The sequence below is a fragment of the Vombatus ursinus genome, unplaced genomic scaffold (genome assembly GCF_900497805.2).
Source record: "Vombatus ursinus unplaced genomic scaffold, bare-nosed wombat genome assembly UNPS02014167.1, whole genome shotgun sequence".
Taxonomy (NCBI): domain Eukaryota; kingdom Metazoa; phylum Chordata; class Mammalia; order Diprotodontia; family Vombatidae; genus Vombatus; species Vombatus ursinus.
In genome coordinates, this window is record NW_020953945.1 from 1,928,959 (window position 1) to 1,952,265 (window position 23,307).

At 53.8% G+C, this 23,307-nt stretch overlaps 1 protein-coding gene and 1 long non-coding RNA gene across 3 annotated transcripts in view; both read left to right on the top strand.

Annotated features, from left to right (window-relative positions):
* LOC114041142 (protein HIRA) overlaps window positions 1-10,637 on the top strand; it is a 76,718-nt gene extending 66,081 nt beyond the window's left edge. The window contains exons 19-26 of the mRNA XM_027859419.1: window positions 264-412; window positions 1,698-1,859; window positions 2,728-2,786; window positions 3,408-3,513; window positions 5,809-5,931; window positions 7,305-7,468; window positions 7,981-8,069; window positions 9,773-10,637. Of these exons, the coding sequence (XP_027715220.1) occupies window positions 264-412; window positions 1,698-1,859; window positions 2,728-2,786; window positions 3,408-3,513; window positions 5,809-5,931; window positions 7,305-7,468; window positions 7,981-8,069; window positions 9,773-9,889 (969 nt within the window). The 3' untranslated portion in view covers window positions 9,890-10,637. The remainder of the gene's footprint in view (window positions 1-263; window positions 413-1,697; window positions 1,860-2,727; window positions 2,787-3,407; window positions 3,514-5,808; window positions 5,932-7,304; window positions 7,469-7,980; window positions 8,070-9,772) is intronic.
* A 120-nt stretch (window positions 10,638-10,757) lies between these two features.
* LOC114041129 lies at window positions 10,758-13,678 on the top strand. 2 transcript variants are annotated; one of them, XR_003568885.1, is made up of 3 exons: window positions 10,758-11,374; window positions 11,637-11,760; window positions 13,542-13,678. It is a non-coding gene; the product is annotated as an uncharacterized LOC114041129 (long non-coding RNA). The 2 variants fall into 2 exon arrangements; XR_003568886.1 differs by having other exon boundaries at window positions 10,758-11,339.
* Window positions 13,679-23,307: the final 9,629 nt, after the last annotated feature.

Sequence of the window (23,307 nt, forward strand, 5' to 3'; positions counted from 1 at the left end):
GCCTTCAAAGCCAGTATTGGTTGAGGCGGAAGCAGGCTTTTTCCTCTGAAGCCTGGCATATGGAGCCATGCAGAGTATGTGGCTGGGAGAAACAGTTCTCCACTTGACAGTCCAGCAGGTAGTGGGAGCAGGTGGGGCTGAGCTGGCCCACTGTCTCCTCGGCCCCTTCCCGACAAGCGTCTTGGGGCCAGGGAGCCCAGAAACTTAGGGAGGCCGGGCTGAAATGCAGCCATTCAGAGAGCTTCTCTCCCTTCCCGCTGCAGGTGAGTTCTGACCCTTCCCTGTACATTGAAGTCGAAAACGATGTAACCGTGGTGGGAGGCTTGAAGCTCAGCCGGTTAAAGTGCACACGGGAAGGAAAAGAGTGGGAGACGGTCCTGACAAGCCGGATTCTCACTGCGGCAGGCAGCTGGTAAGTGCACGTGCCTCAACCTTTGGCACAGCTCCAGCACCTATCCCGGGGCCCCCTTGGGGCGTGCCACGCCCCTGTAACTGCTTTAGGAAGGAGGCACCAGTGTAAGCAGGGGTGGTCACTGATGGAGCCAGAGCCTCCTGAGACAGGGATTGGCCTACAGTCTGGGAGTGGCACCCCTCGGTTACTGTCCCTTGGCGTAGGAGTCACACCAGACATGGGCTTTGTGAGTGAAGGCGAGTTCTGGTTCAGCTACATCGGACTGGTTTCCGATCTCTGTGTCACAGCTCCGTGGGTGGCAGTGTAGACCAGAGCCATTTTGTAGTTGGCTCCAAACCCAGAAGGGTTTTTAGATGGCCACAGTACAGTGTTCCATAAATGGAGCTTCCTCATGGGTAAAATGATGGGGTTGGACCAGGTGACCCCAAGGTTCTGCTCCTTCTAGCCCTCCATCCTCCGTTCATTTCCCTTCTCTGTGAAGTGAGGACACTGAGGCTCACTCTGCCTCCGTCATGGCATCATGAAGAGTCTTGGGGACCTTTCAGGGCTGGCCCTCGAGGGGCTGCATCCCCAGAGTAGCCCACGGTCCATCCTGGGACAGTGCAGTCCCAGGCATGCTGGGGCCGTCCATCTGTCGTTACCTTTCCTCCTTCCTGGTTAGGCCTCTGCTGGGGTGTGACGTCTCCCAGGCCCTTTCTCAAAGGCTTCTCCTGGTTCCTCAGGAGACTACCCCAGCTTCTTCCTCTGCAAAAGGAAGGGAATGGAACTATCTAGGACCCTGTGGGCCAGTGCTCCATCCGGCTCAGACCCACCATGGCCCGTTCCACTGTCTCTGGGCCAAGACAGCATCCCAAGGGGGCCTTCCTGTGTGGGAGAGTGTTTGGGGCTGATGAAAAGCCTGGGGGATCTCCCAGATGCACGTCAGCCCTCACCTGGGGCCTGCTCTGGTCTGGGGTGCCGGATCTATGGACTGATCTGTAAAATGAGGTGATAACAGCACCCACCTTCCCAGGGGCACATGAGCATCAGATGAGATGTGGCGAGCTTTGTGAACCTTCGGGCATGTTATAAATGTGAGCTATTTGGCTGGCTGTTGGACTGCTGAGCCGGGCCGAGGGCGGCCTTGGGGGAACTTGGCAGATAGCAATATAAACTTGAGCTTCTCTCCCTCCCTCTCTCCTTTCCCTCCCCCCTCGCCCCCAAGGTAGGCTTTGTTGGGAGTCAGACTCGGGCCCAGTTAGACTGTTCCCAGCATTGACACCCTCTTCCTCTCGGCCCCTTCCAGTGATGTGGTCTGTGCTGCCTGTGAGAAGAGGACTCTGTCTGTGTTCTCTGCCTGCGGCCGCCGCCTACTCCCTCCGATCGTCCTGCACTCCCCTGTCTCCACGCTCCATTGCACAGGTCCTTACATCATGGCCCTCACTTCTGCTGCCACCTTGTCTGTATGGTAAGTGCCCAAGCCCTGCCCCCCTGGAGCCCAGCTCCCTTTCCAGTTCACGCCAGGGACAGTTTGTGGGCTGGGGGAAAGAGAGGCAGTCTCTCGGAGAGGAGAGAGATGGGGAGGGCAGGGGAGGAAGGGTCTCTTGTAAGTCAAAATCCTTCAAAGTTACAACCTCAGAGGCCCCTGCAGGCCAGGCTGCTCCCCCTTCACCTGAAGGCGGTCTAGACTCAAATCCATGTGGGCAGGCCAGAGCCTCACCCGCTCAGCCCCTCTTGTCTTGTTCTGCCTCTGGGAGGTGACCAGGAGGCCCATTGCCTCAGTGGCACAGACTCTGCCTTCTTCCCCAGGGACCCTCCCCATAGCCATCCAGGCACTTTTGAATAGGGTGATTTTTGAAAATTAGTTAGAATTCTGTTAGCGTCTGTATGCAGATGAGCACAATGCATGAGATGGGTAGTTTTTGAAATAAGAGTGGAGTCTCTGGGAGCTCAGCCTGTAAACACTGAGCCCCGAGTGTGTGCTGGGTACAGCCCGGGCACCTGTAAGCTAGGGGGAAGGGCACGGCAGCCACCCTAGAGGACTTCCAGGTCATACATGTTTCTGTGCCAAATGCCTGTCCACCAGCCTTTTGGCCTGGAGCCTGGCCCACCCCTCTAGATGGGACTGGGAGGTCTGTGAGCTCTCTTCCAGACCAGTGTTCTGGGATCAGAGGCAAAATCAGTGCCCACTGGGAGGTCATGTCCCCTGCTGAGGCCACGCGGCCTGCTCCAGGCTCCCCCCGGCCTTGGCCAGAGGGCCCAAGAGTGAAGCCATGCACGTGCTCGTTGGTGACGTTCACCTTTCAGACACTGATTGTCCGCCTCTCCTTTCACAGGGATGTCCATAAACAGGTAGTCGTCATCAAAGATGAGTCTCTGCAGACTATTCTATCAGGTAATGGAGGCTGGTGGCCTGCTCATCCACCTTTCCCAGCAGTGGGCACTTAGGGGGCTGGTTCAAGACACAAAAGCCCTCTTCACTGGGTGGTAGCCTCAGATGAAATCATCCAGGTTACGGGCCTCTGAACCAGGTGAAGAAGTGTCTTTGTCCCTCTGCCTTCCTCAGCCCTGGGCGCAGCAGACCCACTGGAGAGGGTCCAGGGGAGGGCCTTGAGCTCCCGGGGGAATAGAAGTGGTTAGCCTCCAAAAGAGGAGGCCCAGGGGCTTATGAGAGCTGAGTTCTGCTTGGTCCTGGGGGACCTTGGCCTTGGCCTCACGGGGTCCTCTCAGCTGAGATCTCCAGATGGGGCCAGTCAGTTTTCAGGGGAGGGGCTCATCTTCCATCTGTTGCTTCATTTCTCTGGCCTCAGTTTCCTCATCTATAAAATGGGTATAATAATTGATACTTGCACAATCTATCTCATTTTTGCAATGAGCATGAGATGCTGTGAAGTACTTTGTAAACTGTGATGTGCGAGAGAAATGAAGGTTTTTATTTCTGTGGTTAATGAAAAGGCTTTCAAGGCATTTCTAAATCTTAACGGCAGTGGGAACATAATTCTACTGGTCTCTCTAGGAAGTGATATGACCGTTTCACAGATATTGCTGACCCAGCATGGCATCCCAGTGATGAATCTGTCTGACGGGAAGGCCTACTGTTTCAACCCCGCCCTTTCCACGTGGTGAGTAAGCGGGCCTCTGGCCTCCCGCTTCTTGGGCTGCCGCGAGGGTCCTGCATGTGGCTGTTGTGGGAGCTGTGATGGGCCTGGAAGTAGAAGCAGCCAGTGGGCACTGGGCATGCTGGGGGCATGGGGGCCGATGCTCCTGGGCGCAGGCCAGGCCTCTCCAGGTCAGCAGGCTTCTGTGGTCCACTTCAAGGATTCACATCGTTGAAAACTGAGCCCTGGGGGCAGCGAGGTGGTGCCATGGATAGAGCACTGGCCCTGGAGTCAGGAGGACCTGAGTTCAAATCCGACCTCAGATACTTGACATTTACTAGCTGTGTGACCCTGGGCAAGTCACTAACCCCATTGCCTAGCCACGAAAAAAAAAACTGAGCCCGGGGTCAGGGGCCAGCCGGGCCTGTGCAGACGGTCATGGGTTGCTCCTTACTGCTTTCTCTGTACGGCCCACCCAGCCAAGTCCCTTCACCAGTGGGTCAGTCATGGAAGCAGCTGGGGTGGTGGGGGAGGGCTGGGCCACGCCACCTCCCTGGCCACAGGGTGCCCGCGGGAGCATTATAGCCCAAACCCTGGGCTCTGCCGCTGACTGTGGTCTGTGGAGCTTGGGTCAGTCACCTCTTGGCTGACTGTCAGAAGGGTCGAACGTTTCTGCACCTACTTCCTTGGGCTGATTGTGAGGAAAATGCTTTGCCCAGCTGGAGGCCCCTGTGTGGAAGGTGCACAGAGCCTACTGAGAGCAGTCCTCCCTCCAGAAGCACGCGGCTGCAGTGTCCCTGCCCAGCTGTGAGGGCGGCGTGTTCGTGACTGCCCCGGGGTGCGGGGAGGGTGGCAGGCTCAGGCAAGAAGTGCCAGAGACCTGGCTGCTGGGCCCCAGCTCCTTTGTCACTGAGCCATCTGCCCTTGGGCAGCTCACTGCCCCCTCCCTCATCTCTCAGAGGGCTAGCGTAATCCCTGCCCTTCTGGTGGCCTCCAGCTTGTTTCTCCATACCAACCACGAGGGCCTTTCGTGTCTCCAGAGCCCCAGGATTTCTGGTGCCCTTGTGGCATAGCCCACGTGAGGAGTACACAAGGGCACGCCCCTGGAGCCACGCATGGCTCTCCCACCTGCTTGGAGCTGAATGTCTTTGGAGACTGGCCCAGGTCCCCTTCTCACCATATTCATCATGACCCCGGGTAGCAGAAGCAGGGAGTACACGTGGCTGCACCTTCAGGAGGCGTCAGCCTCAGGCGCCCTCAGTGGAGTGACGTTAGATCCCAGACCAGCCCTGCCTTGGCACTCAGCCCTCCCGCTTCAGTGGGAGCCCCCTCGATGGAGGCCGGCCTCTGCCCCCAAGAAGAGTGGGAGCAGGTCGTACTCTCTGGAATCTCCAGGCGTTATTAGGGACTAAGACTGACAGAGCCACAGGAATCCCGTGCTGGCTGGAGAGCAGAGGGTGGCCGTGGAGGAGGCCTCAGCTGGGCAACCACAGAAAGGTGCAGGGCTTCCTGAGAAGACACAGCCTGGCCTAGCTGCCTCTTCCTGCCTGGGGACTCTGTAGCCGTCAGCCTGGACTGCTCGGGACCCCAGGGGGATACGCTCGAGCAAGCTGGAATGCCCTTCGGTCCTAGCAGCCTCATGGGAAGCAGCCTGGCTGGGCCCTGGGCCCACTCTCCTTGGGGCATATGTTCTAGCGAGTTGGTTTTCGGTTAGCTGGACAGGGTGAACCTCAGGGGAGACCTTGTGTGTGACTGTGGGCAAGTCATGTCGCCTCTTGAAGCCTTACTTTTCTCATCTGTGTAATGGGAGAACATCTGCAGTGCTTTCCTGGCAAGGAAGGATGTTGTGAGAGATGGGAGCTTACGAAATGGTCCCCCACTGCCCCGGCCCTGTGCTGGGGCCCTGTCCCTTGCCGTGAGGAGGAGCGGTCTCCTGACAACAGAGACCCCACGTACAGAGGGGCTTAACAAAGCTCAGGTTTGGGACGTTCATGGAGCCTGGTGCAGACCGCCTCCCCAGCCCAGGTGGGGTCCTGCCAGCACCCTACCCTGGTCCCACAGGCTCCACCAGGGAACCAGAGAGGTCTCCCTGGTGGCCGGGCTCGGCTCCGGGCAGCTCTCTTGGGAGACGCCGTCTGTGTTGGTGGAGGGCCTGTGCCCGAGGGGCACCATGACTGTACAGGTCCTGACACTGAGCAAACACAAATGAATTAGCTCATTAAGTGGTAAAATGGAGATGGTAAAGTTGGTGTATCGCGTAGCCTAGCCCAGCACTCCTGAAGCACCCTCATGACGGTGCCTGTTTTCTTCCTCCTCCAGGAATCTGGTTTCTGACAAGCAGGATTCCTTGGCCCAGTGTGCAGACTACAGGAGCAGCTTACCGTCCCAGGAGGCCATGCTGTGCTCCGGACCCCTCGCCATCGTCCAGGGCCGCACGTCCAAGTACGCACACCCCCTGCCCTCTCCCCAGGGACTGAGTGAATGAATGATGAGCGTAGGAGTGGCCAGCATTTAGGTCTAGCAGTTTAAGGTTTGTAGAGCACTTTACCTGTGTTAGGAAGGGAGGAAAGAAAAGACATTGATGAGATGGCCTCCGTGTGCCAGGAATTGTTCCAAGTGCTCGAAGTACAGACAGAAGATCCCTGCAAATGAGCCCTGCCTGCCTGGAGCTCGGGCGAGAGGGAGAGGTCACACGCTGAGGCCCAGGGGTCAGGGGGTGCAAGGGCGAGGGCAGCTTCTCCCAGATATGCCCCCTCCTCTCCTGCCCCCTCACATGCGGGCCCATAGCTGCTGGGGGGCTTGGGGGGGTGTCGCTGCTGCCTCCAGTCTCCCCCCGTCAGCCAGGCCTGACTGTGTCTGGTCAGTAAACTCCAGTGGCTCCCTGTGGCCTCCAGGATCAAATACAAAATGCCGGTTGGCCTTCAGAGACCTTCCTACGTGGGGCCCCCGAGCCGCCTCGGCTCTGCCGGCTGACTTCCCCAGCGCCTTCAGGTCCCAGCTAGTGCCGCCTTCCCCAGCCCTTCCCTCCATTCATTATTTCCTGTTTATCCTCTGTGTTGCTCACTTGGTGTATATTTGTTTGCACATCGTCTCCTCGTGGAGGGCAGGAGATGTCTTTGCTGAGCACGGTACCTGGCACGCAGGAGGTGTTTAATAAATACTGAGGTTGCCTGACAGCTGACCAAGGCCAAAAGTCAGTCTGCATAGGGCCATGAGGACTGACATCTGCTTATCGAGCCATATCTGATTCTGACACGGAGCTGTCTGTGGTCAGCCCGCCCTGGGCCGCCTGTGTGCACGCTGGCCTGCCAGGCTGTCTCTGGGCCTTTTGGCCAGCAGCTTTCCCCGGCCAGCCCTGGCCGTTTGGATGGGCCTGCTTTCCCAGCAGTGTTGGGGGATGGGTAGAGGGTACCCAGGGAGGCCCATGACCTAGGGAGGAGAGCAGGACATTCCCCAGGCTTACAAGGGGTTTGGTCTGTCCACATCCACAGTTTTTTGTGATGCAGGAGTAAATGTTGATTGGATTGAAAGGGAGCAGGTCCCAAGGGGTGGCCTGGATGGACAGATGGGGGTCAGGCAGGGGTGGCCTCTTTACCCCCTGACTCTTTGGATTCTCTGTGTCCTGCCAGGCTCCAGCCCTTCTCTCTATCGTGTGTGCCCCCCTTACCTTTTTTGTGCTTTGAGGGAGAGGACGGGCAAAAGCCTGGGTGAAGGGTCTCGCTTGTCCTTCTGGGCAAGTCTGAGACGCGGCTGATGGCAGCGGCTCAGGCCCCGGGTCCCAGCTCATCCCATGCCCCCTCGTCTCATCTTTGCAGTTCAGGAAGACAAGCTACTCGGTTGTTCTCCGTGCCTCATTTGGTCCAGCAGGAGACCACCTTGGCCTACCTGGAGAGCCAGATGGCGGCCGCGCTGACGTTACAGTCCAGCCATGAATATCGCCACTGGCTCCTCATCTATGCACGGTACCTAGTTAATGAAGGTGAGCCAGGGCCCCACCCACAGGAGGATTTGGGGATGCCAGGCAGGGTGTGGTGAGGGCCTATATCAGTATCTGATGGGGCCTGGCCCAGACGGGAGCTGCTCTCCCAGCCAGCCAGGGCCAAGCACCGTCTGGGTCCAGGGGCCTAGCTAGAGCAGGTGGGCCTGAGAGCTGAGCATGTACAGGACAGCAAGGGGCTCCTGGCTCTGTCCTGAGAGATAAAGCCCTCCCTGGGACCTGGAGCAGGGAAAGAGCTGAGAATCCCCAGAGGACCGCGGGGGGGGCCCCCCCCCCCGCCCCAGGCCATGCATGCTTTGCTAAGAAAGCAGCAGCCCTGACTGGGGCTGGGGCTGGGTTATTTTCAGCTTCCCTTTCCTATCTGCAGTGTTTGGGGAAAGGCCTGGAGCCACCAGGACCTTGGCCCCCTAGGCCCAGCTGGGAGGCGGGGAGGGGCAGTCAGTTATTTCTGGGCCTAAGCCCCACACTTCCGTGTGTCCTCCTTTCACACTCAGGGTTTGAATATCGGCTTCGAGAATTATGCAAGGATTTGCTGGGGCCAGTCCATTACTCTACTGGAAGTCAGTGGGAATCCACAGTGGTGGTAAGGCCTCGCGTTCCTTTTTGCCAGGATAGTCAGTGCTGCCCAAAACGAGGGGAACCTTTGGAAAATGGTGTGCTACTGGGGCCTCCCCCAGAGGCCCCTCCTCCTGGGCACAGCGGTCAGGACACGGAATGGGAGGAAGGGAGGCTGGAGGGCAGGGGGGAGGAGGAGGCCCCCCAGGGCTACCCTCTCACATGAGAAGGCACAGTTCAAAGAGCCCGGCCTTCAGAAGTCCTGTTACTTCCCTGCTGGAGAATGAGAGGTGGCTGAGTCAGAAAGAAGACTTTCTGATTCTGTTAAAACCATTTATTTAGGAAGGGAAAATGGCAGGAGGCTAGCCAGTGGTGGGCAGAGGACTTGGGAATTGTCACCCCTCCCGAGGGGACTCCCCAGACCGTGGTCCCCAGAGGACTGCCTTGACGCTGCCATCACCAGTAGAGTACAAGGGAGGCGAGGGAATGGGTTCTCTGGGCCCTGGGCTGCCTCCTGCTGAGGGCTTGGGAAGGGCTGGCCCTGGGGAAACTAAGGCTGAGAGAGGTTAACTGATTTGGTCCAGGGTCACACGGCTAGTAAGAACCTGAGACAGGATTGGAACTCAGTTCTTAACTGATTCCAAGTCTAGTATTCTATCTGTGGCACCACCTAGCTGTGACCAATAGAGGGAGCAGGTAGACAGACACACAGACACAGTCATGGACAGACAGACACGTAAATTGACCTGCAGAGAGGGATTCATTAAGCAGGGCTTTCCTGGGCGCTGCCAGAGAGATTCAGCCCACGTATCAGACATCCCAGCTGTTCCTGGTTCCTGGTTGAATTTGGACCCCTCCCCCAGGGCCGCTGGGGTCTGAAGGAGATGCCTTAGAACGCCCTCGGGCTGGCGAGCCGTCAGCCCTGCGCCTGTTGTGGGTTCTAGACTGCACTGTGATTGCACAAAAGCCTTAAGTCAGCAGAAGGGAACGCTAGGCGTCGTCTTCCCAGCGCCTCCTGGGCCCAGGAGAATCCCCAGCGGGGCGCTGAGAAGGGACATCTTCCGCAGTGATGTGGGTGGCTGTATAAATGTGCATCTTTAAGTGATGGGAGACTGCAGCTATTGAGAGCATTGGCTGCCAGGATTCAGAAATCCCAGTGAGCCAGAATGTTGTAGTTAATCTAACAAGGTGAATCACAAATAGAAGTGGGGAGGTACGGCTGTGCAACAGTTTATCGGGGGGGGGGGGGGGGGATTTGGGAGTCCTAGTGGACCGTAGGCTCTAGGAGTCAGCACGAATAGTGTACAGGTTCCAAGAGAACGAATGAATCTGGTGTAGACTGTGTGCAGTCATAGGGAGGCAACAGGCCGTGCACTTTGACCAGGCCATCTTTGGAGTATCGCGTTCAGTCCTGGGGCCACGTCCACAGCATTGATTAGGTGCCTCTATGTGCAGGCATTGGGTTGGCACAGGAAATACAGTGACCACAGTGGACCAGGGCCTGCTCTCAAGGAGCTCACGGTCTGCTGCTGCCGCTGGAGGGGTCAGATTGTGCCATCTCAGGACGTGTCACCTGGAAAAGGGATTGGCCTTGTTCTGCCTGGGCCGAGGGCGGAGGAGAGGGAGGCTGGGTCCTGGCACACGTACCACACACACACACACACACACGAGGCCCAAGGATGGGCAGAGCTCACCCCCACCCCAACTCTGCCCTCTCATCTCTGTGTGCAGGGCTTACGAAAGCGAGAGCTCCTGAAAGAGCTGCTTCCAGTCATCGGGCAGAACCTGCGTTTCCAGCGACTTTTCACAGAGTTCCAGGAGCAGCTGGACATCCTGAGAGACAAATAGCAGCCTCCGGCTTTCCGGAGGGGCCCGCTCTCGGAGGAACACCGCTTCTGGCACTAACCACAGACACAAGCCATGTCTTGCCTGGCGGACAGACGGCCGCCCTGCCCTCCTGAAGGGAGCCAGCGGGAGGGCCTCCAGCACCCGGGGCGTGTTTTTGTCAAAGGAGACCACGGCAGGTGTGTGACATCCAGACGCGGTCAGGCCCGGCCCTCCTTCCTAGAAGGACCTCCCTCTCCAGAGCTGCAGCTCCATGGGGCCAGGAGGCCTCCCCACGTGCTCCAGGGAACTTGCCGCGGCTGGGGAGGCGGAGGGAGCCGGCCATCTGCCTGCCTGGCGATAAGCACACCGCCAGCGGCCGTGGGCAGCCCCGGAGCTCCACGAGCTCGGCAGGCTTGGAGCGCTGCCGTGTGGAGACAGAAGGCGCGTGCAGCACAGAGACTCCTTGCCCAGAGGAAGGCCACGCTCCCCCACGGGTGGGCTCTCGTGAGAATCTGCTCACTTGTGAAAGAGGACTTTCCTTGGCCACTAATCAGGATTTCCCTACGGGGCACGTGGACACTTGTCACCCGGAGGACATTGCAACTCTAATTATGACAACTGCATTGCTCAGTAATTGTACCAAAATTAACCTGTCCTCATTTGGTTTTTAATTTTTAAATGTTTGTAAAAGAGACCGTTTTTCTGGGAAGGGACAAGGGGTGGGCAATTCTTTTTGTAAGTATGAAATAAATGAACACAGCATTGGATACGAAATTCAGCCAGGCCTCCTGCCAGGCTTTTCCTGGCCCCCCGAGGGCCTGCTTCCAGTGACTGGGAAGAAGGGAGAGCTTCCACCCGCAGTGGCAGGGCCGCCGGGGGCTGTGGAGGCCGGCACCCAGGCCGTTCTCTGGCCTGGAGGCGGGTGGGCTTTGCTCCATCTCACCGGGGGCCTCGTCATGTACGCACGCACGCACGCACACACACACGCGCACACATGCACACACACGCACACACACCGATGGCATGGACTGCCACTTGAGGGGAATTCCGAATGTTGGGGTGGGAGCCAGACGAACCTAAGTGAGCGTATGTCTGACACCTTCGTTACACCAGAAGGCAGCTGAGAGGGACAGAAAAGGGAAGGGATTTATTCGAGGTCCCCCAGGAGACTGGTGCCAGCCAGATGTGAGCCGAGGGGATTTAGGCCGGCGGGTCAGATCTCCGGCCACAGAGCAGGATCTGGACCCTTCCCGCTCCCAGGGGCCGCCTTCCTGGGAGCTGGCCCCAGAAGCTTCTCCAAACCCCAGAAACGCCCCAGGTCTTTGGACTGTTGTTTGTAAGGGGCCAGAAGGCTCTTCCCAGGGCTGGAAGCTGGGGCCTGTCCCCAGCCAGGCTGGCTGAGGAGTGTTCTGTACTCCAAAGAGAAGAACCGAAGTCGGATCAATGAGAGCCTAGGCCCAGGCCCCAGCAGGTCAGTGGACTCTGCTGGTCCAGTCTGCTCTCCAGGTACTCCATCCCCCTCCCAGGCACTGAAGGGGTCCCTCAGGCCCAACTCAAGGCTTTTTCTCCCTTGGTCCCCACCAGAGGGCTGATGGGATGGGGCTAGAGGCCCAGAGTCTTCCAGGACTGCCTCCTCGCCCATCACCCAGAGCACTGAGTTCATTCACTGGGGGGGCGGATTTTAGAAGTGGGAGGCCTGGGTTGGAGTCCCTGCCTTGGTTCTTAGCACCTGTTTGATCTTAAACAAATCCCTCCCCCTTGCCTATAGAGTGACACCTCCACTACCTGCTTCTGGGGGCCGCTGTGAAGGAAAGCCTGGCTGCAGAAGTGAGTCGTCATCTCCCTGAACTGAGGGTGATTTTCATTTCAACGCATTTCAGACGCCTGGGAAGGTGGGGAGTGCCTCAGAGAAGCTGATTTTGAATGGCATGATTTCATTTTGGGGAGAGAGCAGGAGGCGTCATCTCAGCCCCTTCTGGTTCCACGTCAGCTCAGCTGCTCGGGCCGCTTACAACACTGACCTTCTAAACGTAGACCCGCTCAGGAGAGGGGCTAGCCGAAGAATGCTTCTTTGGTGCCTGTGGTCGGCCCTAGGACCGCGGGCGCCCTGGCTAACCTGGCTGGCCGCGGGGCTCTCCAGGAGCTTCCTGGCCCAAACCCAGAGCGGCAGGCACCCTTGGGCACTCAGAATAGCATGGGCTCATAGACTGAGCGGAGGCAGGGGCTTTGGAGGTCAGTGAGTCCTGGAAAGGTAAAGTTCTCACTGTGAGAAAGAAAACTGGGGGTGGGGGCACCTAGGTGGTACAGTGGATAGAGCACCAGCCCTGGAGTCAGGAGGACCTGAGTTCAAACGGGACCTCAGACACTTTGACACCCACTAGCTGTGTGACCCTGGGCAAACCCTGATTGCCTAGCCAAAAGAAAAAGAAAGAAAGAAAATCATGGTGCAAGGGCTGGGTAGACTGATTCTCTTAAAAACCTAATTTGATCATTTCCACCTTTGGGGTGGTACCTTGTCCTCTGCAGAAACATTGATTAGAGGTGGCCTTGTTGGGGGGCCAGATTCCTGGAGGGGAAGTCAGAAGACCTGAGTTCTAGTCCTGGCCTGAGTTCTAGTCCTGACCCTTCCAGGGTCATGGTCATGGTGTGACCTTGGGGAAGGGGCTTCCCTTCAGGAGACCCCCCCCAGGCTTTTTGAGGACAGGTCCCAACAAAGGTCTCAGCCAGAGGAACGAATGGAAAGGCACCTAGTGGGTGCTCGCTGTGTGCCAAGCATGGGGGGGGACACAAATAGAAAAGGTGAGACTCCTCGTTCTGGAGGACCTCACCCCCAGTGGAGGGCAGCACGGAGAAGGCTCGCTGGTGGGATGCAAAGGCCCATGGCACACAGGCAGACGGCGGGGCCCCCGGTCAGTTAGTACCTGGGGGTCTAAGGCGTAGAGACAGGACAGTGTAAGGCCAAGTGACCCGCCCCTTTTGCCCGGAAGGGATAACAGCCAAGCAGTGGTGAACAGCACTGGGGCCAAATGGGTCTCTGGGCACCCCCAGCAGGGGAGGGAGCCCTCGCTAATGGCGCAGTCAAAGCTGGAGCCCTGTTCTCCAGATCCCACCCCTCCCTCAAAGGTCCACATTCCTCTAGGCCTCTTCCCACCCATGTCCCCATCTCCAAGCTTCCCAGACTCGGGAGACAGTTGGTTCATCAAGCGTCTGTCAAGGGCCTGGTGAATCGAGGCTGGTAACTTAGGTCAGCTGCCTGACCCGAGGACAGACCTCAACAAACGTCAGTGACCCACAGACTCCCAAAGTGAGTGTGAAGGAAGTAGGTAGGAGATGAAGCAACCCCATTTTACAGATGAGGAAACAGGTGCAGAAGTTTCAGGAGTGGCCTAGGGTCACAGTTTCTAAGTCTGAGACAGGATTCAAACTCGGTTCTCTCAACTTTGGGGCCAGCACTATGACCAGTACCTGCTACCTCCCCGTGTGGACCCAGGTGAGTGTACTAGGATGGAGGGAGGGGCAGGGAAGAAGGGAGAGGTCCAGACGAAGTGCTTAGGGCCATCGGAGGGGATGAGACTGCTCTTAGGGAATGCTTTGTTTTTGCCCTGCTTTCTCTCAGTTCCTTGTTCCCGCTGTCAGATCTTCCAACTCTCCCTTTCCCCTGGTTCTTTTCCAGCTGCCTTCGGACGTGCCCAGGCCTAGAAATCCTCTCCCAGCTGTAAGTCTGTGATCCTGTTGCGTAAAGCAAGATTTTCCAAAAGATGCTCCTGAGGAGGAACCTCTGGTGTTCTACATTCAGCAAATGGCGGAGGGATGGGGCTGGGTGGGGGGTGTCTGGTCTGTGCAAAAACGGAAATGCTGGCAATTTGCTGCTCTTAGAAACAGTAAATATGAGATGAGCAAATCAGAACTAAAATGAAAATCATAGAAGTTTTATTTGCATACATCACTCTTTTGGCATGAAAATAAACTTAATTTTGCTTAATGTACTCCAAAACTTCCCGAGCCCCTCATCCCCAGAGTAGACTCTATCCCTAGTCTAGTATCGAGGACCCCCAGCGGCTCCCGGCTCCAAAGTGTTCAAAGATAATAGCATTAGTGCTTTATGGTTTGCAAATCACTTTACATTTATCACCGGATCCTTATGACAACCCTCAGAGGTAGGTGCTGTTATTATCCCCATTTTACAAATGAGGAAACAGGCTCGAGTTTACGTGACTTGCCCGATATAACACAACTGGTAACTCTCTGAGGCAGAATTCGAGCTCTGGCCTCCCTGGCTCCAAGCCCAGCATTTGATTCCACTGGGCTACTCAGCTCCATCAAATTAGCTTTTTTGGGAGAAATAACAAAAATAAGTCCTGTTTCTTCGGCATTTTTCACAAAACAACTGTGAGTTAAGAAGTGTAAGTAACCCCACTAAAAGGGTATTTTTAGCTCTACTGGAGGAAAGGAAGGAAAGGACAGACCTTTGCTTGGAGCAGATGAGAAAATGGTAACTGTCGGAGTAGGCAGAGATCTCAATTCATACCTTGCTTGTTTACTCTGCCAAGGAGAATGGCTTTTGCACTGGAACTATCAGAAGAAAGAGAGCAGACAGGGATCCCCAAGGAAGAGGGTGCTTAGTGGTCATTGATCAGTTTAAGTTAGGAGCTGCCAAATAACTCTACCTTCAGGTGCTGCGCTGATGCCAGCCATGTACCAAAGATCATGGAAAAGGGGAGAGGCGACACCTTTCTTTGGAGGACAAATGTTCTAGCGTCCAGAAGAGGGAAGCCTTTGGTGATTCAGTGGTAGGCTTCTCACCTCTCATACCCAGGTTTGTTTCCCTGCTGGTCATCATTAACTGGCATTTATTAAGCACTTAACTGTGTGCCAGGCACTGTGCACACTGGGGATTCAGGAGGATGGGCAAAGCCACAGGTTTGGCCTTATCTGCCTTTCCCCTCTTCAGGAGGTGTCCAAAGCAGTATGTGCTATATATATATAAATTATATCAAACTGTCTACCATTTTCAGAAGAGGGGAAGGGAGGGAGGGAGGGAGAAAAATTTGGAACTCAAAATCTTGTAAAAATGTATGCTAAAAATTTTCTTGTGGGAAAAAATAAAATACTATTTAAAGCAAAAAGAAGAAGGAGGAGAAAGAGAAGAGGAGGAAGGGGAAGGAGGAGGAGGAGAGGAGGAAGGGGAAGAAGGAGAAGCCATTCAAAATGATAGCTCATGAGCCCCCATCAGTATGTTTCTTCCAAGGCTTCCAAAGAAGACTAAGTTCAGGTCACCAACCTGGGCTACACCTAGGCTGCACTGGGTAACGCTCTGGCCTTTTGTGGTCCATCTAAGCTTGTGGGAGTTCCCACAAGCTGTAGCTACTTCTATACCATGAGATGTGCTCTATGCAAATATGGCCCGTATCTACTGCTACTGCCTTTATAGATGCCTCAACCTGGAGTTCATGGGCAAGACCAGGAGCCTCTGGGAAGCCATGTGTACCCACTGACTCAAGCTGTGGGATAGCTTAGCAGGGCAGATCAAAGGTAGGCTGCTAGAGATGAAGACTTCTGCACCTGCTGAGGTCTCTACAATCGCAAGGGAGAAGGAGGTCCATTTTCAGATTGGCTCATCATGCCAAGAAGGGAACTTCTTAGAAAGGAGGCAGGGTGGTTGCCGCCTCTTAGACCCAGAGCACTGGCTGCCCAGAAGCCAATAGCGCTTCCATGAGTAGATATTAATCCAGCCTAAATGTTGACACTTTTACTGTACTACATACTGACTGAATGGCAGGAGCCAATGCCGTTGTGCATGCTTTATCGTTGGGGGAGAAATCTATTTGAATGGTCAGTTCTTGAAAGCCTAAGCTTTTCACTGATCAAAATTCATTTCTTAAGTTTTATATGTTTATGTGTGGCCTAGACTCTCTTTTCTTTTTTAACTTTTTTTAAAAATTTTATTTTTTATTTAACTTTAATTTTTTTTTGTTTATTTAACTTTTTCTCTTTCTACAAAGGAGGGGCTTTTCTGACAAGATTTTTTGTGGCTTTGGTTTTATAGAGATTTGGTTTTATTTGAAGTATCCAATTTGTAAACTCTGGAAAAAATCATTTTTCAATAAAGAAAGAAAACCTTTTTTTTAAAAAAAGGTTAAGTCTGTTTGGGGGGGGTGTAAAAATCTTCCTAATAATAGTCATCATTATGTGAAGTTTACCGTTTGTGCCTAATTACCAATGGAGGCCATCTCCAGTCATCCTGATCTATATCTGGCCACTGGACCCTGACAGCTCTGGAGGAGAAAGTGAGGCTGGCGACTCTGCACAGCCCTCCCTTACTTATATCCAATTCACTCGTATGTCACGGCATCGTCTCCCCGATGTCATGGTCCTCTTTGAGAACGAAGGACAAACCACACAACCACACAATCACCAATAATAATTATGCTTACCCCAAATCACCCCAGCAGCAAGTCTCAGAGGCAAGATTTGAGGTTGTGATTCTCCTGGCTCCACACCCTGGGCTCCATTCATTGGACCACACTGCCTCTGGTATTCATGTCTTTTTTGGTCTAGACCATGATTCCAATACATTGAAAGACTCCTGAAATGGAGATTGCCTCCAAAGAAATACTGAGCATCTTGGGCACCCAGTAGTGTGGCCCAAAGTAGAAAAGACTGAAACCATGAAGAGGCATCCTTCTTTTCCTTTGGAAGGAAGGGCCTGGGGAACTTCTCTTTGTAAGGTCCAAGTTACCTGTGTGCCCCATTTCAGGCTGGGGGGTCCCCCTTTTTTTAACCCCCTGAATAAGCCATACCCTTAATGGTGAGGCAGGAATGAGCCATAGCCAACTCCAAGGAATGCTGGTTTCTTCTTAGCATCGTGCTCATGATTTCCTTTCTGTGCCCTTTCAAAAGCTCATTTTCATTAGGCAAATTCTCAGCCTGGTCGGGGTTTGTTTCTACGGGGATTGTGCCAAAACCCATGTATCACTGTCCTGTCCGTAGGAAAATTCAATTACATTTTTTTTCTGTAATTTTAAGTAACATAATTAGATCTCCTGACCTGAGACTGCATGTCTAAGACCAGGAATAAAACTTGATTTGTGTGGGGGTGAATCCAGAGGTCTTAGCAGCGTAAAAGGCCCTTGACCCTCAGGGTTTGGCTAGCCCTGAGATCTCGTCAATGTGGTGACCCCCTTCCCCCAGAGCAGACTAGAACCCAGCCACGTCCTCTCCTGTGGTTTCTCCGACTCCCCATTAGTTCTCCACTGGATATCCACCCACTGTCCTGGGCCTTCCCGGCATGGCGTGGTGAAGAGTAGGTCAGTCAGTTACCATTTATTAAGCACCTGCTTTGTGCCAGGTACTCTAAAGTGCTGAGGATACAAAGAGAGGCCAAAAGCCAGTTCCTGCCCTTAAGAAGCTCACAGTCTAGTGGGGGAGACAATGTGCAAAGAGCTCTGTACACACAAGCTCTAGACGTGGCCAATCAGAGACAGTCAACAGAGGGTAGGTGCTGGCATCAAGGGGGATCAGGAAAGGCTTCCTGTAGAAGGAGGTCGGAGAAGCCAAGACTCAGAAATGAGGAGAGAAAGCGCTCTAGGCCTGGGAGACAGCCAGAGAAAATATAGTCCCTGGAGATGGAGTGTTGGGGGTGAGGGGACAGCAAGGAAGCCAGTGTCGCTGAGTGGCAAAATAAGGTGTAAAAAGACTAGAAGGGTAGGAAAGGACAAGGCAGAACATTTTGCTTTTGCTCCTGGAGGCCACAGGGAGCCACTGGAGTTAACTGAGTAAGAGGTGACATGGTTATACCTATGCTTTAGGAAAATCACTTTGGTGGTTGAATGGAGGACGGCCTGGAGTGGGGAGAGGCTGCAGGTAGGCAGACCCTGTCCCGTCCCAGCCCGCCCTGCCCCCCCTTGCCCCCAGCAGCTATTGCAGTAATCCAGGTCTGAGGGGATGAAGGTCTGCCCCAGGGTGGGGGCAGTGTCAGAGGAAAGGAGACTTTTTTGAGAGATGTTAAGAAAGTAAAACCAATTGGCCTTGACAGCAGGTTGGATGGGGGGATGAGAGTGAAAAGCCAAGAATGACGCGCAGGTTTGGGGGATGGTGGTGCTGTCCACAGTAACAGAGGAGTTTGGAAAAAGCAATTGCTTTGGGGAAAAGATAATGAGCTCAGTTTTGGACATAGTGAGTGTAAGACGCTTTCTGAATCTAGTTTGGGCTGACCAGTAGGTGGCTGGGGATCTGAGATTAGCGATCAGGACTGGATAAGTAGATCCTTAGCATAGAAGGAATGAAGGAAAAACACCCTTACTTTCTGCAAAGCATTCATTAAGTGCTTACTATGTGCATACTCAGGAGATGGTAAGACAATCTTTATTCTCGTGGAGCGCAGGGTGACGTGGTGGCGCCTTCTGTGTCACAGAGATGATGATTAAATCTATGGGAGCTAATGAGATCACCAAACAAGACTGCACAGAGGAAGAAGAGGGGTCAGCACAGACCTCTGAGGGGCACCCTTGGTTAGCAGGTGCAACCTCGATGAAGGTCTAGCAAAGGAGCCTGAGAAGTGAGTGGTCCAACAGGGAGGAGGAGGACCAGGACAGTGTCCTGAAAACCAAGAGAGAAGAGAGGATCAGGGAGAAGGGAATGACCAGCAGTGTCCAAGGTTGCAGAGGGGTCAAGGAAGAGGATGGAGAAAAGGCCACTGCATTTGGCAATAAAGAGATCATTGGGAACGCTAGAGAGCAATTCCAGTAGAGACATGAAGATGGAAGCCAGACTGGTGAGAAGGATTTAGTGTAGGAAATGTTTTTCTAGAGTGCTGGGTACTGGGCCTGGAGTCAAGAAGACCCGAGTTCAAATCCACTCTCATACACTTACTGGCTTCTGACCCTAAGCACATCACTTCATCTCTGCTCTGCCTCAGTTTCCTCAGCTATAAAATGGGGATAATAAAAGCACCTGCTTCCCAGGGTTGCTGTAAGGACAAATGAGATACTATTTGTAAAGTGCTTAGCCCAGTTCCTGGCACATAGTAGGCACTTAAGAAAACCTGTTTCCTTTCTTCCTGTTAGTTTGATCAATAAGTAATCAGGTTTTCTTGAAATCTTTTTTTTTTTTTTTTTTGGCAATTGGGGTTAAGTGACTTGCCCAGGGTCATACAGCTAGTAAGTGTCAAGTGTTTGGTCTGAGGCCAGATTTGAACTCAAGTCCTCCTGACTTCAGGGCCGGTGCTCTGTCCACTGCGCCACCTAGTTGCCCCAGAAATCACTTCTGACTCCGCGATTATTCTTTGTAATAGCTGAAAGAGGGAACAAGGCAGGGCCTCAGCCCACTTCCAAACCCACCCCTGAGGAGACAGCGGAGAGATTCTCCCTCAGCCAAGGCCATTGGGTGGCCAGTAAGGCAGAGATTGAGGAAGTCCAGTAAGTTGGCCTTACTCGTTGAATGAGCATTTTCTGTATGCCAGGCATTGGGCCAGTGTAACGGGAGGGAAGGAAGGAAGGGAAGGAGCGGCCAGTGAGAGCCCAGTCTGGGAGATCTCCCCTCTCCCCATTCCCCTCTCTCCTCTACTGCCTTGGTCCCAGGCTCAGAATTAAAGGGATTTTGACAAGGCATCCACCCAAAGAAGCCCACTTCAGGATGTGGCGGTCTCCCAGTTTCACAGGATGCCATGTCTTACCTGACTGACCCCTCTGAAGTGGCCCGGGCTCCCGTTTCCTCCTGTCACACATTCATTTGACAGATGAGGAGACTGAAGGACCGGGTCTAAGTGGTCTGCCTGGGATCTCCCAGCCCCCGAGAGTGTGAAGTGAGACCCGCAGAGTGAGTGCTCAGTGAGCGTCTCACTGGGATGCTGGGCCCAGCCCGGATCTTCTGATGCAGACAGGCTGCAGCCTACCAGGAGCTTTGGCTGACTCGTAGGCTGAACCCTTTGCCATGAGGACGGCGCCCAATGCAGCTGTCGGTCCTAGCTCGTGGCCGGTGGATGGCAGACATTCCATCTCTGAGGAGGGTGACTCAGCAAACACCAGGGGCCTCCTGGACCCGCTGCAGCTGGGCAGTCATCAGCCAGCCAGGCTCTAATTCGGGGACCCTGCCTCAGAGCCCTGCAAGAAGCAGCCAGCAGGCTTTCTGGAGATCTCCCAAGAGCAAAGGGGCAGAGAGCCCTGGGGGAGGCAGGGAGAAGGAGCAGCCATTTTGGAAGTTGCGCTGCTCCTTTCCGACAGCTGTTTTTGGCTAGGACCACGAGAGTAGATTCCTCAGAATTTCTGCCCTGGCAAACTGGGATGGTATCACCCAACACCAATGCTCCTTGCCCTTGGTGCCTCTGGCCCATTAGCAGTCTATACAGGTAGAGAACTGGGAGGTGATACAGCACCAGGCTGTGTGTGGTGGTCCTGGATCCCAGTGGCACTTGTGGCTGTCACCGCATCCCCGTCCCCAGCCGAAGACAAAAAATAGGGGCAGCCAGGTGGCACAGTGCAAAGAGCACCAGCCCCCGAGTCAGGAGGACCTGAGTTCAGATCTGATCTCAAGACACTAGCTGTGTGACCCTGGGCAAGCCACTTCACCTCACTGCCTCTAAGAGGCAACCACGACAGATGGCCTCAGGACACAGACACTGGCCTCCCTCCTCATTCAAACTGGCACCATCCATGGCAGCAAGTGACTAGTTAATTTCCTAATCATCAGCACCATCATCTCTGAGCCAGGCCCCTGGCTAGGTGCGAGGGATCCACAGAACTTGCCCACAGGGAGCTTACAGTCTATTGGAGGGAAACCACATAGACACAGATGAATAAATACAAACAATATACAAAAATGGGAGAGGGAAACTCAAGGAAGGGAGCAGAGGAAGGACAGTAACGGACCCCCAGAGACAGGAAATAGGATGGCAGACGGAGACAAGCCGGGAGCGAGAAGCCTCCCCGGGCTGGCAGCCGAGGCCAGGCTGTACAGCGAGGGCCGGCCGCTCGCTTAGGGCCGACAGGCACCAAACCGATGGGATTTGTGGGTAAACGATGCCAGGGTGCCCGGCATCCATGAGGCAGGAGAGAGAGAGGAAAGGAAGTCGCCAGGCCCCAGCAGCCCCCAAACAGCTAAATTCTGTCCAGACAGATCAGTCCTTAAGCAGGCCAGTGAATGAAGCGTGTGTACAGCCCTTTACGGTTTATAAAAGCACTTTACAAATATGTCATTTGATCCACCCAACAACCCTAATGGGCAGTTGCTCTTCTGGCCACTTTACAGATGAGGAAACTAAGGTACATAGCTAGGAAATGGCTGAGGCTGGATTTGAACTCCGGACTCCTGACTCCAAGTCCAGTGCTGTCCTCTGCTAAATAAAGCAAGCATTGATCAGATGCGTACTATGTGCCAAGCACTGTGCACCTCCCATGGCCTACCCACGAGCACAGCATCTACACAACGCTGCCAGTCCCACACAGCCCCTGCCTCATCAGAGCCCCGCGACATGGGGAATGCCAGGCCCCAACGGACAGAGGGAAAGCCCTGGGCAAGACCCAGCTGGCACAGAAGGGGTCCATGCTGGAGGCACAGGATTCAGAGGATGTTGAGGGTTGATTCTCAAGACACGTAAAGGGGAGATGGGGAAGATATCTAACAATTAGGTCTTACTACTATCCCCCCAAAAAAAACCAGACATAATATTGGGCCACCAGGTAGCGCTACAGTGGATAAAGAGAGCCCTGGGCCTGGAGTCAGGAAGACCCGAGTTCAAATTCGACTTCAGACACTTGCTAGCTGTGTGACCCTGAGCAAGTCACTTCACACTGTTTGCCTCAGTTTCCTCTGCAAAATGAGCTGGAGAAGGAAATGGCAAACCATTCCAGAAAACCCCAAATGAGGTCATGAAGAGCTGGACACGACTGAAAAACAATTGAACCACCCCCAAAAAGACCAGGAAAATACAAAAAATTAGTTACTCCTATCTTCTTTCCCATGACTCACAGCCATGTACTATTAAAAAAAAAAAGTTTAAAAAAATGGGCCTTTGTTTCCAGGAAGAGCCTGAGACCCCCAAAACATGACCCGATTTCCCACTGGCAGTCTGGACCATCCTCCTGTTGTTGGATTCTGGGCCCAGTCCATTTGCGCTGTCTGTCCAAGAGATATGGACTGATGGACAAAGCCTGAGGGTGGCCCAACCAAATGTCCGTCATAGTCCAAAACAAGAGTTCTTAAGTTAAGGTCCGTGAACTTTAAAAAATAAGATTATCTACTGTTGATACAGGACTTGAAGGCAGCTGGGTGGGGCAGTGAAGAGAGCCCTGGACCAGGACGCGGAAGGACAAGAGATGCTTGCCAACTGGTGACCGCCACGGCCAGCAGTGGTCTCTTTTGAGCCCAAAATCAGGAAACAAAGGCAAAGGCTGGGGCCCAGTTACAGCCTCAAGAGCCCGGGCCCGCATCTTCATGGTAGGCCAGGCTTTCAAGGACCTGCTGGTTTCCTTCCATACAGATTGCAGCCCCCTATAACCCTCTATGGGGTTAAATGATCTGCAAGGCTAGTAAGGGTAGGAGACTGGATTTGAACCCAGGTGTTCTATCAATCCAACATTCTTTCCACTGTGCCTCATGGCCTCATAGTCATGGTTCACATTTTACAAAATAGTGAGGGAAACATTATTGCTAACATTCAATTAGCTGAGTAGTTAATTAAATTAACATTTAGTTAATTAACAATTAGTTAATATTCAATTCATGGAAGAAGCAGGGAAACACAAAACATATACTTTAGAACATAAAATGCACACAGTAGTCACTTAATAAATGTGTTTTGACTTTCATACAGTAATTCTGGCCCTCCCTGGCCACATCTTTTCCAGAACAGTAAACAAAGGATAGCCAGGTGGTGCAGTGGATAGTGTCTGGCCTGAATTCAGGAAGACCTGAATTCAAATCCAGTGTCAGACACTCATTAGCTGTGTGACCCTGGGTAAGTCACTTGACCCTGTCTGCCTCAGTTTCCTTATCTGTAAAATGAGCTGGAGAAAGAAATGGCAAACTACTCCAATATCTTTGCCAAGAAAATCCCAAATGCAGTTATGAAGAGTCACATATGACTAAAATGACTCAACAACAACTTTGTTTACCTGCGCAAACCTGGGAAAGAAACTGCTGTGACAGCTATAAAGGGGCCTAAGTTTGCTTCCAATTAAAGAGGTCTGGGGAGAAAGGAAAGGGTTGGAGACAAAAATCTGATGACTCCAGCCCTTCCTCATACTGTGGTGTCTGCTTGGATTTTTTGGTACTAAGTCAGGCCGGTGTATTTAGTACCTAACAGAGGGGTCTGAACACAGTAGGCGCTTAAATCAATGTTGGCTGGATTACACAGAATTACCTCGAAAGACTTAAGAACTCTGATCAGCACTCTGACCCGTCATGACTCCAAAGGATCCACGATGAAGCTTACGCCCCACCTC